Here is a 15655-nt window from a genome sequence, read left to right as displayed (position 1 = left end):
GGTGAAACTGTGGACCAGGTGAGACTGTGAGGACCAGGTGACACTGTGAGGGTGTGTGGACTAGGTGAGACTGTGTGGACCAGGTGAGACTCTGAGGACCAGGTGAGACTGTGGACCAGGTGAGGCTGTGTGGACGCTGTAGAATAACATCAGTTTTATTCAGGCGTAGAGCCTTCAAAATGTGGACTTGTGAACCATGTGACCAGAGGGTTTGGAGAAATCTGGAAGAGTCTGTGATTTAGGCATAAAATATGGATCTGAGTTGATCGATCGCAGCTTTTCTAAATATCAACCTCTGTGTAGCTCGTCCAAGGAGTTTGTGGACTCTGGAAGCTCTGGAGCCGCCAACATTTACCTTTGAGATCACTTTCCACGCTCAGTCATAGGGGCGGCAACGTATGACAAGGGGGCGGCAACGTATGACAAGGGGGCGGCAACGTATGACAAGGGGGCGGCAACGTATGACAAGGGGGCGGCAACGTATGACAAGGGGCGGCAACGTATGACAAGGGGGCGGCAACGTATGACAAGGGGCGGCAACGTATGACAAGGGGGCGGCAACGTATGACAAGGGGGCGGCAACGTATGACAAGGGGCGGCAACGTATGACAAGGGGCGGCAACGTATGACAAGGGGGCGGCAACGTATGACAAGGGGCGGCAACGTATCACAAGGGGGCGGCAACGTATGACAAGGGGGCGGCAACGTATGACAAGGGGCGGCAACGTATGACAAGGGGCGGCAACGTATGACAAGGGGGCGGCAACGTATGACAAGGGGGCGGCAACGTATGACAAGGGGCGGCAACGTATGACAAGGGGCGGCAACGTATGACAAGGGGCGGCAACGTATGAAAAGGGGGCGGCAACGTATGACAAGGGGGCGGCAACGTATGACAAGGGGCGGCAACGTATGACAAGGGGCGGCAACGTATGACAAGGGGCGGCAACGTATGACAAGGGGGCGGCAACGTATGACAAGGGGCGGCAACGTATGACAAGGGGCGGCAACGTATGACAAGGGGGCGGCAACGTATGACAAGGGGGCGGCAACGTATGACAAGGGGCGGCAACGTATGACAAGGGGCGGCAACGTATGACAAGGGGGCGGTAACGTATGACAAGGGGGCGGTAACGGCAACGTATCACAAGGGGGCGGCAACGTATGACAAGGGGGCGGCAACGTATGACAAGGGGGCGGCAACGTATGACAAGGGGACGGCAACGTATGACAAGGGGACGGCAACGTATGACAAGGGGGCAGCTACGTATGACAAGTGGGCGGCAACGTATGACAAGGGGGCGGCAACGTATGACAAGGGGGCGGCTACGTATGACAAGGGGGCGGCAACGTATGACAAGGGGGCGGCAACGTATGACAAGGGGGCGGCAACGTATGACAAGGGGCGGCAACGTATGACAAGGGGGCGGCAACGTATGCGGCAACGTATGACAAGGGGCGGCAACGTATGACAAGGGGCGGCAACGTATGACAAGGGGGCGGCTACGTATGACAAGGGGGCAGCTACGTATGACAAGTGGGCGGCAACGTATGACAAGGGGGCGGCAACGTATGACAAGGGGGCGGCTACGTATGACAAGGGGGCGGCAACGTATGACAAGGGGGCGGCAACGTATGACAAGGGGGCGGCAACGTATGACAAGGGGCGGCAACGTATGACAAGGGGGCGGCAACGTATGCGGCAACGTATGACAAGGGGCGGCAACGTATGACAAGGGGCGGCAACGTATGACAAGGGGGCGGCTACGTATGACAAGGGGGCGGCAACGTATGACAAGGGGGCGGCAACGTATGACAAGGGGGCGGCAACGTATGACAAGGGGGCGGCAACGTATGACAAGTGGGCGGCAACGTATGACAAGTGGGCGGCTACGTATGACAAGGGGCGGCAACGTATGACAAGTGGGCGGCTACGTATGACAAGGGGGCGGCAACGGATGACAAGGGGGCGACAACGTATGACAAGGGGGCGACAACGTATGACAAGGGGCGGCAACGTATGACAAGGGGCGGCAACGTATGACAAGGGGGCGGCAACGTATGACAAGGGGGCGGCAACGTATGACAAGTGGGCGGCAACGTATGACAAGTGGGCGGCTATGTATGACAAGGGGCGACAACGTATGACAAGGGGCGGCAACGTATGACAAGGGGCGGCAACGTATGACAAGGGGGCGGCAACGTATGACAAGGGGCGGCAACGTATGACAAAGGGGCGGCAACGTATGACAAGGGGCGGCAACGTATGACAAGGGGCGGCAAGGGGCGGCAACGTATGACAAGGGGCGGCAACGTATGACAAGGGGGCGGCAACGTATGACAAGGGGGCGGCAACGTATGCGATCACGTGGTTTTGTGACGTCGGTGAATGATCTCTATTCGACCAATCAGCGCGCAGCTGAGTCATGTGATCAGAGAATGAGGTCTGGATCTGGAATATATATATATTGTTTGAACATCATAGTTACACAGGACAAGTCTTAAAACAGTTCAATGAACATGAACAACATTAGCATTATTAGCATTATCATTATGGACAGTAAATTCAATCAGACGAGAGAAATGACTTTTAATCCAGAACCAGTCGCTTGATGAAAAGTGTTTCCAACCTTCAAAGCGTGAAGTTTCCCCTTCTGCAGAGACGTCATAGATCATGACCATGGTAAGACCTTGTGTCCCACATTCTGTCGCCATGGCACATTTCAGAGGTCATCTGCAGAGGTCATCTGCAGGTCACTACCATTTTTTTAGCCTCTTAATTCTTATAAGCCCCGCCTCTTCATAGTGACATTTCACCGTAACAAACAGCAGATTGTCATTTATGTCTTTTTATATCTGTGACATTTTAGAACATTCAGTAATAGTCATTACAGGGAAGTGGACGGGGCCTTTCCTGTTTGTCTCTTTAAGACGGAACATTTGTGTTTGATTGTCCCGTAAACATAAAGCACTTTGTCCTCATCCACAGCGCCGTCGCCGATCCCCGCCCCGGATCACGTGGAAACCACAGGATCTGGTTCTGGTCTGACAGAGTCCTCCGGGTCTGGACTTGGGTCTGGACCTGGACTTGGGTCTGGACTTGGGTCTGGACTTGGGTCTGGACTTGGGTCTGGACTTGGATCTGGACTTGGATCGGGTTTCTCTGGATCCGGGTCTGGGATAGACTTTGTTTTCTCCGGCACAGACTCGGTCCTGGTCCAGTCTGGTTCAGGCTCTGGTTCTGGTTCTGGTTCAGGCTCTGGTTCTGGTTCTGGGGGTCCACAGGAGGCTGGAGGCGAGGGCAGCGCCACACGGATCCTGCCCAGCTCCAAGGACTCTTTCTCTGGGCAGAGCAGCGGCAACCGATCTGGATCTGGACCTGGATCTGGATCTGGATCTGGATCTGGATCTGGATCTGGACCTGGATCTGGAGGTGAGTTTGGTTCCGTGTCAGTTCTGATGGTGATTGTTTGGATCATGTCACTTTTCTTACATTATTGTGACGATGAAACAAGTAAAACACATAAAACAAACAAAGTGACATGAAGGATCTCGTCTGAGCAGGTTCAGTTCTGTCTCTTCCGTCTCTTCCGTGTCTTCCGTCTCTTCGGTCTCTTCCGTCGCATCCGTCGCTTCCGTCTCTTCCGTCACTTCCGTCTCTTCTGTCGCATCCGTCTCTTCCGTCTCTCCCGTCTCTCCCGTCACTTCCGCCGCTTCCGTCTCTTCTGTCGCATCCGTCTCTTCCGTCTCTCCCGTCTCTCCCGTCACTTCCGCCGCTTCCGTCTCTTCTGTCACTTCCGTCTCTTCCGTGTCTTCCGTCTCTTCGGTCTCTTCCGTCGCATCCGTCGCTTCCGTCTCTTCCGTCACTTCCGTCGCTTCCGTCTCTTCTGTCGCATCCGTCTCTTCCGTCTCTCCCGTCTCTCCCGTCGCTTCCGTCTCTTCTGTCGCATCCGTCTCTTCCGTCTCTCCCGTCTCTCCCGTCACTTCCGTCGCTTCCGTCTCTTCTGTCGCATCCGTCTCTTCCGTCTCTCCCGTCTCTCCCGTCGCTTCCGTCGCTTCCGTCTCTTCTGTCGCATCCGTCTCTTCCGTCGCATCCGTCTCTCCCGTCTCTCCCGTCGCTTCCGTCGCTTCTGTCTCTTCCGTCTCTTCCGTCGCTTCCGTCTCTTCCGTCTCTTCTGTCTCTTCTGTCAGTCAAAGGATCTTGGTCCATGTTTTTCCCTCAAAACATTCAAACAAAAGAACCTGTAAATCATGAATTAGTTTCTTTATTTAAGCTGAATTATGATTGTTTCTGCTCCAGGGTTCAGTGGCTTCTCCTCGGCTTCAGGAGGGACGTTTTCAGGATATGGACTCGGGTCAGGACTCGGGCCAGGACTGGGGCCAGGACTGGGGTCAGGACTCGGTGGATCCGGGTTCAGTTCTGCTTCTTCTGGCAGTGGAGCTGTGAGCTTTATCGATGGAGACCTGCTGGATCTGACACTTTATTCTGGATCCACACAGGAACTTATTCAGGACTCGCTGGTGGTTTCAGGGTCTGGACTTCCTTCATGGTCTGGACTTCCTTCAGGGTCTGGACTTCCTTCAGGGTCTGGACTTCCTTCAGGGTCTGGACTTCCTTCAGGGTCTGGACTTCCTTCAGGGTCTGGACTTGGGTCTGGACTTGGGTCTGGGTCTGGACTTGAGAGGGTCTTGTTTGGAGAATCCGGGTCAGGTTCTGCTTCAGGATCTGGAGGTTTCTCTGTCCTCCCGGAGGTCACGATGTCAGGTGAGTAAATGTGACGTTTCTTTGCGCTGGAGAAGACATTTGTCGTTACATAAAGGAGAGTGATATTTTAATGCCAAACTGTGGAACCTTCCAGACCCTCTGAAGTGACCGGACTGATGGGAATACAGGTTGAATTCCAAAAAGTCATTAGAATCAAAATCAAATCAGATCAAAGTATTTCTGACAGTTAAACAGAACTAGTCTAGACTCTTCGTCTCCAGCTCCACATTTTAGATCTTTCATCTCATATTTACCGTTATGAACTCAACTGTTTGTGTTTGTCTTTAAACGTCAGGTTTATTCTCCGGCTTCAGTGAAGTCTCTGGGTCTGGAGCGGATCCACAGGAGGCTTCTGGAGCTCTGATGTTCGGGTCTGGACTGGGAACATCTGGATCTGGATCTGGATCTGGAGGTGGATCTGGAGCTGGAGCTGGATCTGGAGGTGGATCCATCCCGGTTTTTGTTACTCCTCCGTCGGTCACAGAGAGCCACAGTCCCGCCTCTCAGTTTGCCCCGCCCACTCAGGAGGATCAGCTACCTCCAGGTGAGATCACACACATTTGTTCTGTCTCTGGTTTTGTGTGAGGGGTGTGGCTAAAGCTAGTGTGTGTGAGGGGCGTGGCTAAAGCTAGTGTGTGTGAGGGGCGTGGCTAAAGCTAGCGTGTGTGAGGGGCGTGACTAAAGCTAGTGTGTGTGAGGGGCGTGGCTAAAGCTAGTGTGTGTGAGGGGCGTGGCTAAAGCTAGCGTGTGTGAGGGGCGTGACTAAAGCTAGTGTGTGTGAGGGGCGTGGCTAAAGCTAGTGTGTGTGAGGGGCGTGGCTAAAGCTAGTGTGTGTGAGGGACGTGGCTAAAGCTAGTGTGTGTGAGGGGCGTGGCTAAAGCTAGTGTGTGTGAGGGGCGTGGCTAAAGCTAGCGTGTGTGAGGGGCGTGACTAAAGCTAGTGTGTGTGAGGGGCGTGGCTAAAGCTAGTGTGTGCGAGGGGCGTGGCTAAAGCTAGTGTGTGCGAGGGGCGTGGCTAAAGCTAGTGTGTGTGAGGGGCGTGGCTAAATCTAGCGTGTGTGAGGGGCGTGGCTAAAGCTAGCGTGTGTGTGAGGGGCGTGGCTAAAGCTAGCGTGTATGAGGGGCGTGGCTAAAGCTAGCGTGTGTGTGGGGCGTGGCTAAAGCTAGTGTGTGTGAGGGGGCGAAAGCTAGTGTGTGTGAGGGGCGTGGCGAAAGCTAGTGTGTGTGAGGGGCGTGGGTAAAGCTAGCGTGTGTGAGGGGCGTGGCTAAAGCTAGCGTGTGTGAGGGGCGTGGCTAAAGCTAGCGTGTGTGAGGAGCGTGGCTAAAGCTAGCGTGTGTGAGGGGCGTGGCTAAAGCTAGTGTGTGTGAGGAGCGTGGCTAAAGCTTGCGTGTGTGAGGGGCGTGGCTAAAGCTAGCGTGTGTGAGGGGCGTGGCTAAAGCTAGCGTGTGTGAGGGGCGTGGCTAAAGCTAGTGTGTGTGAGGAGCGTGGCTAAAGCTTGCGTGTGTGAGGGGCGTGGCTAAAGCTAGCGTGTGTGAGGGGCGTGGCTAAAGCTAGCGTGTGTGAGGGGCGTGGCTAAAGCTAGTGTGTGTGAGGGGCGTGGCGTTTGAACCTCTCTATGTCATGCTAATGCTAATGCTAAGTGTGTGTGAGGGGCGTGGCTAAAGCTATTGTGTGTGAGGGGCGTGGCTAAATCTAGCGTGTGTGTGAGGGGCGTGGCTAAATCTAGCGTGTGTGAGGGGCGTGGCTAAAGCTAGCGTGTGTGAGGGGCGTGGCTAAAGCTAGCGTGTGTGAGGGGCGTGGCTAAAGCTAGCGTGTGTGAGGGGCGTGGCTAAAGCTAGCGTGTGTGAGGGGCGTGGCTAAAGCTAGCATGTGTGAGGGGCGTGGCGTTTGAACCTCTCTTTATGTCATGCTAATGCTAATGTCAGACGCTTTATGAGCTGGAAGCATCAGATCGTGGCTCTTTGTGTCTCTAAACGTGTCACACGTGGCAAAAAGCCAAAACAATAAATACACATCAAAAATGAATCAAAAATATGACTTAAAAAATGACTAAAAAGAGAAAAATATGATATATGACAATAACACATGTAATAGCTCAAAACACAACTAAAAAGAGACCAAAACAAGCTAAAAAGCGCCAGAGGTGAGAACGCCTGAGTAAAAACAGTCGTCATCGGGAGCAGAGTAAACAAACAGGGCGTTCTCTCTCACACTGTGGCTCTTTCATCCAGGGGCCCCTCCCTCGGCCCCTGTCCACAAACACCTCGCCCTTCTCTGGGACAAGAGAGGCGCGTGTCCCGGCGCTGGGAGGGGCCCAAACATTTCCCCCCAAACCAGGTCCAAACCAGGTCTAAACCAGGTCTAAACCAGGTCCAAACCAGGTCCAAACCAGGTCTTTATTCAGTCTTAACCCAATCTTTCCCCGGTCTGAACCTGGTCTCTGCAGGGTCCTGTCCCGGGGGCTGGCGTTCCTTCGCCGCTCACTGTTTCCTGTTTGTGTCGGAGCGTCTCAGCTGGGAGGAGGCGGAGCTTCACTGCAGAGAGATGGACGCTCACCTGGTCAGCATCAGGTCATCTGAGGAGCAGCACTTTATCTCAGGTCAGGACCAGGACCAGACCCGGACCAGACCAGGACCAGACTCACAGATACAGTACTAGGACCAGGACTAAACCAGGACTAAACCAGGACTAAACCAGGACTAAACCAGGACTACACCAGGACTAAACCAGGTCTAAACCAGGACTAAACCAGGTCTAAACCAGGACTAAACCAGGTCTAAACCAGGTCTAAACCAGGTCTAAACCAGGACTAAACCAGGACTAAACTAGGACTAAACCAGGACTAAAGCAGGGTTAAACCAGGACTAAAGCAGGTCTAAACCAGGTCTAAACCAGGTCTAAACCAGGTCTAAACCAGGTCCAAACCAGGTCCAAACCAGGTCTTTATTCAGTCTTAACCCAATCTTTCCCCGGTCTGAACCTGGTCTCTGCAGGGTCCTGTCCCGGGGGCTGGCGTTCCTTCGCCGCTCACTGTTTCCTGTTTGTGTCGGAGCGTCTCAGCTGGGAGGAGGCGGAGCTTCACTGCAGAGAGATGGACGCTCACCTGGTCAGCATCAGGTCATCTGAGGAGCAGCACTTTATCTCAGGTCAGGACCAGGACCAGACCCGGACCAGACCAGGACCAGACTCACAGATACAGTACTAGGACCAGGACTAAACCAGGACTAAACCAGGACTAAACCAGGACTACACCAGGACTAAACCAGGTCTAAACCAGGACTACACCAGGACTAAACCAGGTCTAAACCAGGACTAAACCAGGTCTAAACCAGGTCTAAACCAGGTCTAAACCAGGACTAAACCAGGACTAAACTAGGACTAAACCAGGACTAAAGCAGGGTTAAACCAGGACTAAACCAGGACTACACCAGGACTAAACCAGGTCTAAACCAGGACTAAACCAGGACTAAACCAGGACTAAACCAGGACTAAACCAGGACTAACCCAGGACTAAACCAGGACTAAACCAGGTCTAAACCAGGTCTAAACCAGGACTAAACCAGGACTAAACCAGGACTAAACCAGGACTAAACTAGGACTAAACCAGGACTAAAGCAGGGTTAAACCAGGACTAAAGCAGGTCTAAACCAGGTCTAAACCAGGTCTAAACCAGGTCTAAACCAGGACTAAACCAGGACTAAACCAGGACTAAACCAGGACTAAACCAGGTCTAAACCAGGACTAAACCAGGACTAAACCAGGACTAAACCAAGTCTAAACCAGGTCTAAACCAGGACTAAACCAGGTCTAAACCAGGTCTAAACCAGGTCTAAACCAGGACTAAACCAGGACTAAACCAGGACTAAACCAGGACTAAACCAGGACTAAACCAGGACTAAACCAGGTCTAAACCAGGACTAAACCAGGACTAAACCAGGTCTAAACCAGGTCTAAACCAGGACTAAACCAGGACTAAACCAGGTCTAAACCAGGTCTAAACCAGGACTAAACCAGGACTAAACCAGGACTAAACCAGGTCTAAACCAGGTCTAAACCAGGACTAAACCAGGTCTAAACCAGGTCTAAACCAGGACTAAACCAGGTCTAAACCAGGACTAAACCAGGACTAAACCAGGACTAAACCAGGACTAAACCAGGTTTAAACCAGGACTAAACCAGGACTAAACAAGGTCTAAACCAGGTCTAAACCAGGACTAAACCAGGTCTAAACCAGGACTAAACCAGGTCTAAACCAGGTCTAAACCAGGTCTAAACCAGGTCTAAACCAAGTCTAAACCAGGACTAAACCAGGACTACACCAGGACTACACCAGGTCTAAACCAGGACTAAACCAGGACTAAACCAGGACTAAACCAGGTCTAAACCAGGTCTAAACCAGGTCTAAACCAGGACTAAACCAGGACTAAACCAGGACTAAACCAGGACTACACCAGGACTAAACCAGGTCTAAACCAGGACTAAACCAGGACTAAACCAGGACTAAACCAGGTCTAAACCAGGTCTAAACCAGGTCTAAACCAGGACTAAACCAGGACTAAACTAGGACTAAACCAGGACTAAAGCAGGGTTAAACCAGGACTAAAGCAGGGTTAAACCAGGACTAAACCAGGACTAAACCAGGTCTAAACCAGGACTAAACCAGGTCTAAACCAGGTCTAAACCAGGTCTAAACCAGGACTAAACCAGGACTAAACCAGGACTAAACCAGGACTAAACCAGGTCTAAACCAGGTCTAAACCAGGACTAAACCAGGACTAAACCAGGACTAAACCAAGTCTAAACCAGGTCTAAACCAGGACTAAACCAGGTCTAAACCAGGTCTAAACCAGGACTAAACCAGGACTAAACTAGGACTAAACCAGGACTAAACCAGGACTAAACCAGGACTAAACCAGGTCTAAACCAGGACTAAACCAGGACTAAACCAGGTCTAAACCAGGTCTAAACCAGGACTAAACCAGGTCTAAACCAGGTCTAAACCAGGACTAAACCAGGACTAAACCAGGACTAAACCAGGTCTAAACCAGGTCTAAACCAGGACTAAACCAGGTCTAAACCAGGTCTAAACCAGGACTAAACCAGGTCTAAACCAGGACTAAACCAGGACTAAACCAGGACTAAACCAGGACTAAACCAGGTTTAAACCAGGACTAAACCAGGACTAAACAAGGTCTAAACCAGGTCTAAACCAGGACTAAACCAGGTCTAAACCAGGACTAAACCAGGTCTAAACCAGGTCTAAACCAGGTCTAAACCAAGTCTAAACCAGGACTAAACCAGGACTAAACCAGGTCTAAACCAGGTCTAAACCAGGTCTAAACCAGGTCTAAACCAGGACTAAACCAGGTCTAAACCAGGTCTAAACCAGGACTAAACCAGGTCTAAACCAGGACTAAACCAGATCTAAACCAGGTCTAAACCAGGACTAAACCAGGACTAAACCAGATCTAAACCAGGTCTAAACCAGGACTAAACCAGGTCTAAACCAGGTCTAAACCAGGACTAAACCAGGTCTAAACCAGGACTAAACCAGGACTAAACCAGGTCTAAACCAGGACTAAACCAGGTCTAAACCAGGTCTAAACCAGGACTAAACCAGGACTAAACCAAGTCTAAACCAGGACTAAACCAGGACTAAACCAGGACTAAACCAGGACTAAACCAGGTCTAAACCAGGTCTAAACCAGGACTAAACCAGGTCTAAACCAGGACTAAACCAGGTCTGAACCAGGTCCGAACCAGGACTAAACCAGGACTAAACCAGGACTAAACCAGGTCTAAACCAGGTCTAAACCAGGACTAAACCAGGACTAAACCAGGACTAAACCAGGTCTAAACCAGGTCTAAACCAGGACTAAACCAGGTCTAAACCAGGACTAAACCAGGTCTAAACCAGGTCTAAACCAGGTCTAAACCAGGTCTAAACCAGGACTAAACCAGGACTAAACCAGGTCTAAACCAGGACTAAACCAGGACTAAACCAAGTCTAAACCAGGACTAAACCAGGACTAAACCAGGACTAAACCAGGACTAAACCAGGTCTAAACCAGGTCTAAACCAGGACTAAACCAGGTCTAAACCAGGACTAAACCAGGTCTAAACCAGGTCTAAACCAGGTCTAAACCAGGACTAAACCAGGACTAAACCAGGACTAAACCAGGTCTAAACCAGGTCTAAACCAGGTCTAAACCAGGACTAAACCAGGACTAAACCAGGACTAAACCAGGACTAAACCAGGACTAAACCAGGTCTAAACCAGGACTAAACCAGGTCTAAACCAGGTCTAAACCAGGACTAAACCAGGTCTAAACCAGGTCTAAACCAGGACTAAACCAGGTTTAAACCAGGACTAAACCAGGACTAAACCAGGTCTAAACCAGGTCTAACCCAGGTTTAAACCAGGTTTAAACCAGGACTAAACCAGGACTAAACCAGGACTAAACCAGGACTAAACCAGGTCTAAACCAGGTCTAAACCAGGTCTAAACCAGATCTAAACCAGGACTAAACCAGGACTAAACCAGGACTAAACCAGGTCTAAACCAGGACTAAACCAGGTCTAAACCAGGACTAAACCAGGTCTAAACCAGGTCTAAACCAGGTCTAAACCAGGTCTAAACCAGGTCTAACCCAGGACTAAACCAGGACTAAACCAGGACTAAACCAGGACTAAACCAGGTCTAAACCAGGTCTAAACCAGGACTAAACCAGGTCTAAACCAGGACTAAACCAGGTCTAAACCAGGTCTAAACCAGGTCTAAACCAGGTCTAAACCAGGACTAAACCAGGACTAAACCAGGACTAAACCAGGACTAAACCAGGTCTAAACCAGGACTAAACCAGGACTAAACCAGGACTAAACCAGGTCTAAACCAGGTCTAAACCAGGACTAAACCAGGTCTAAACCAGGACTAAACCAGGTCTAAACCAGGTCTAAACCAGGTCTAAACCAGGTCTAAACCAGGTCTAAACCAGGACTAAACCAGGACTAAACCAGGTCTAAACCAGGACTAAACCAGGACTAAACCAAGTCTAAACCAGGACTAAACCAGGACTAAACCAGGACTAAACCAGGACTAAACCAGGTCTAAACCAGGTCTAAACCAGGACTAAACCAGGTCTAAACCAGGTCTAAACCAGGACTAAACCAGGACTAAACCAGGACTAAACCAGGTCTAAACCAGGTCTAAACCAGGTCTAAACCAGGTCTAAACCAGGACTAAACCAGGTCTAAACCAGGACTAAACCAGGTCTAAACCAGGTCTAAACCAGGACTAAACCAGGACTAAACCAGGACTAAACCAGGTCTAAACCAGGTCTAAACCAGGACTAAACCAGGACTAAACCAGGTCTAAACCAAGTCTAAACCAGGACTAAACCAGGACTAAACCAGGACTAAACCAGGTCTAAACCAGGTCTAAACCAGGACTAAACCAGGTCTAAACCAGGACTAAACCAGGTCTAAACCAGGACTAAACCAGGACTAAACCAGGTCTAAACCAGGTCTAAACCAGGACTAAACCAGGACTAAACCAGGACTAAACCAGGTCTAAACCAGGTCTAAACCAGGTCTAAACCAGGTCTAAACCAGGTCTAAACCAAGTCTAAACCAGGACTAAACCAGGACTAAACCAGGTCTAAACCAGGACTAACACTGATCTATATAAATGCTTTAAAAGTGTTTTGTCCGTTCTCCTGCTCCTGCTCCTGCTCCTGCTCCTGCTCCTGCTCCTGCTCCTGCTCCTGCTCCTGCTCCAGATCTGGGACAGGTTTATCAGTGGATCGGACTCAACGACCGAGAGGAAGACGGAAAGTTCACCTGGACAGACGGCTCTGCTCAGGTGAGGACGGGAGGGCATCTGACACAACAGAACAAGAACACACAAAATCCAATTTCTATTCAATTCCATTTATTTTTGTAAAGCCCAAAATCACAGCAGCAGTTGCCTTGGCGACAGTGAAAAACAAATGAAACAATGTTCATAGGAACTTGGCAATGTCCCAAGGTCCTGTGTCCTTAGCTCCTCCTTCTGTCCTTAGCTCCTCCTTCTGTCCTTAGACCCTCCTTCTGCAGGAAAAACTACAAAACCTCTTTGGGAAAAAGTGTAAACCTGGAGGAGTTCCACATGAAGGAGAGATCTGACTCTCACAGACGAGAACCAGTTCTTCAGGAGGAGAACTGGTTCTTCCAGGCAGAGGAAGAACCGTTCATCTGGAGTAGAGAACGTTTCGCAGGATCATCTGGATCCACAGGTCATGTGTCTGTTCCACTCCCGACAGGAAGTGAGAGAAGAAGAAATGGCAATGAACAAACACAAGACTTTCATGACAGTGGTTCACCTCCTGGTGGCGCTGTTTCTACAACAGTTGTATTTCCCTGTGAAGAATGAGACCTTTGACCTTTGACCTGGAGTTATGAAGAAAGTTGTTGCATCAGAACAAAACAGTGCATGAATGTGAGGGCCTCCTCTGGCTCCTCCCACTCTTCATCTGTCACAACAACATGAGCTTCTCTTTATTTGTTTTAATATATTTAGTATTTGTCCAGATTATAAATGTATTCATATCATTTAGATATTATTCCTCTGGAAAGTTCTGATTCATAACCTGGAGTTATGAAGAAACATTTTCTTCATTTATAAACCTTAATGAGAATGACACATAAACCAGGGCATCTGACTCTTGTGTCTGCGCAGGCCTTTGCTCAGTGGCGCCCCCATCAGCCCGACTCCTACTCAGGACCAGACGAGGACTGCGTGGTCCTGACCTCGGACCACGGAGACTGGAACGACGTCCCCTGCACCTACCACCTGCCCTTCACCTGCCAGAAACCAGGTCTGAACCAGATCTAAACCAGGACTAAACCAGGACTAAACCAGGTTTAAACCAGGACTAAACCAGGACTAAACCAGGTCTAAACCAGGACTAAACCAGGACTAAACCAGGTTTAAACCAGGACTAAACCAGGTTTAAACCAGGACTAAACCAGGTCTAAACCAGGACTAAACCAGGTTTAAACCAGGACTAAACCAGGACTAAACCAGGTCTAAACCAGGTCTAACCCAGGACTAAACCAGGTTTAAACCAGGACTAAACCAGGACTAAACCAGGTCTAAACCAGGTCTAAACCAGGACTAAACCAGGTTTAAACCAGGACTAAACCAGGACTAAACCAGGTTTAAACCAGGACTAAACCAGGACTAACCCAGGACTAAACCAGGTTTAAACCAGGACTAAACCAGGACTAAACCAGGACTAAACCAGGTCTAAACCAGGTCTAACCCAGGACTAAACCAGGTTTAAACCAGGACTAAACCAGGACTAAACCAGGACTAAACCAGGACTAAACCAGGACTAAACCAGGTCTAAACCAGGTCTAAACCAGGTCTAAACCAGATCTAAACCAGGACTAAACCAGGACTAAACCAGGACTAAACCAGGTCTAAACCAGGACTAAACCAGGTCTAAACCAGGACTAAACCAGGTCTAAACCAGGTCTAAACCAGGTCTAAACCAGGTCTAAACCAGGTCTAAACCAGGACTAACCCAGGACTAAACCAGGTCTAAACCAGGTCTAAACCAGGTCTAAACCAGATCTAAACCAGGACTAAACCAGGACTAAACCAGGACTAAACCAGGTCTAAACCAGGTCTAAACCAGGACTAAACCAGGTCTAAACCAGGTCTAAACCAGGACTAAACCAGGTCTAAACGGTCTTTTGTGTATGTTGCGTTACAGTGATGTCCAGTGGTCGGTGAGCGCCTCCCTCAGGACATGTGCAGAACTGCAGCAGCTTCAACACTGGACAGTTTTATTTAAACTTAAGTTATTCAGATGACGGCGGTGACTGTGAGGGTCTAAACTGCCAAAAGTGTATTTTATTTAAATGTGTTTTGTGGATCTATTTTAGTGACTCTTTTTGTGTTTGTCGTCAAACTCACCATCAACACCATCAACACCAAACCAGCAACACCATCAAAACCAGACATACCAGACCAGCAACACCAGACACACAACACACCAGGTACTGCTCAGAAAAACTCGTGTTTGATCTCTCTGAGTTTATAACTCTAAGATGTGTCGCTTGATCCGCCCTCTTCTGCGAATTAAAATGACAGCATTGATATTTAAGGGAAATCATAAAAAGACGGTTGTATGTTCGGTGTTGTATGTTCGGTGTTGTATGTTGTGTTGTATGTTGGATTGTATGTTTCGGTGTTGTATCTTCGGTGTTGTATGTTGGGTTTTATGTCGGTGTTGTATGTTGGGTGTTGTATGTTCGGTGTTGTATGTTCGGTGTTGTATGTTCGGTGTTGTATGTTCGGTGTTGCATGTTCGGTGTTGTATGTTGGGTGTTGTATGTTGGGTTGTATGTTGTGTTGTATGTTCGGTGTTGTATGTTGGATTGTATGTCGGTGTTGTATGTTCGGTGTTGTATGTTCGGTGTTGTATGTTCGGTGTTGTATGTTCGGTGTTGTATGTTCGGTGTTGCATGTTCGGTGTTGTATGTTGGGTGTTGTATGTTGGGTTGTATGTTCGGTGCTGTATGTTGGGTTGTATGTCGGTGTTGTATGTTCGGTGTTGTATGTTCGGGGTTGTATGTTCGGGGTTGTATGTTGGGTTGTATGTCGGTGTTGTATGTTGGGTGTTGTATGTTGGGTGTTGTATGTTGGATTGTATGCCGGTGTTGTATGTTCGGTGCTGTATGTTGGGTTGTTTGTCGGTGTTGTATGTTGGGTGTTGTATGTTGGGTTGTATGTCGGTCTTGTATGTTCGGTGTTGTATGTTGGGTGTTGTATGTTGTGTTGTATGTTGGGTTGTATGTTGGGTTGTATGTTGTGTTGTATGTTCGGTGTTGTATGTTCGGTGT

General features: G+C 49.6%; 1 protein-coding gene across 1 annotated transcript in view; it reads left to right on the top strand.

Moving 5' to 3' along the window:
- LOC140381553 (neurocan core protein-like) overlaps nt 1–14847 on the top strand; it is a 133968-nt gene extending 119121 nt beyond the window's left edge. Inside the window, exons 13-20 of the mRNA XM_072465618.1 lie at nt 2990–3433; nt 4301–4765; nt 5061–5309; nt 7212–7364; nt 7759–7911; nt 12544–12626; nt 13482–13620; nt 14524–14847. Of these exons, the coding sequence (XP_072321719.1) occupies nt 2990–3433; nt 4301–4765; nt 5061–5309; nt 7212–7364; nt 7759–7911; nt 12544–12626; nt 13482–13620; nt 14524–14543 (1706 nt within the window). The 3' untranslated portion in view covers nt 14544–14847. The remainder of the gene's footprint in view (nt 1–2989; nt 3434–4300; nt 4766–5060; nt 5310–7211; nt 7365–7758; nt 7912–12543; nt 12627–13481; nt 13621–14523) is intronic.
- The last annotated feature ends 808 nt before the right edge of the window (nt 14848–15655 follow it).

Source organism: Eucyclogobius newberryi, unplaced genomic scaffold (assembly GCF_026437365.1).
Source record: "Eucyclogobius newberryi isolate DKJ021-1_F unplaced genomic scaffold, fEucNew1.0.hap1 SCAF_5, whole genome shotgun sequence".
Lineage (NCBI taxonomy): Eukaryota > Metazoa > Chordata > Actinopteri > Gobiiformes > Gobiidae > Eucyclogobius > Eucyclogobius newberryi.
The sequence above is the reverse complement of the archived record's forward strand: the minus strand, read 5'-3'. Positions and strand labels throughout refer to the sequence as shown.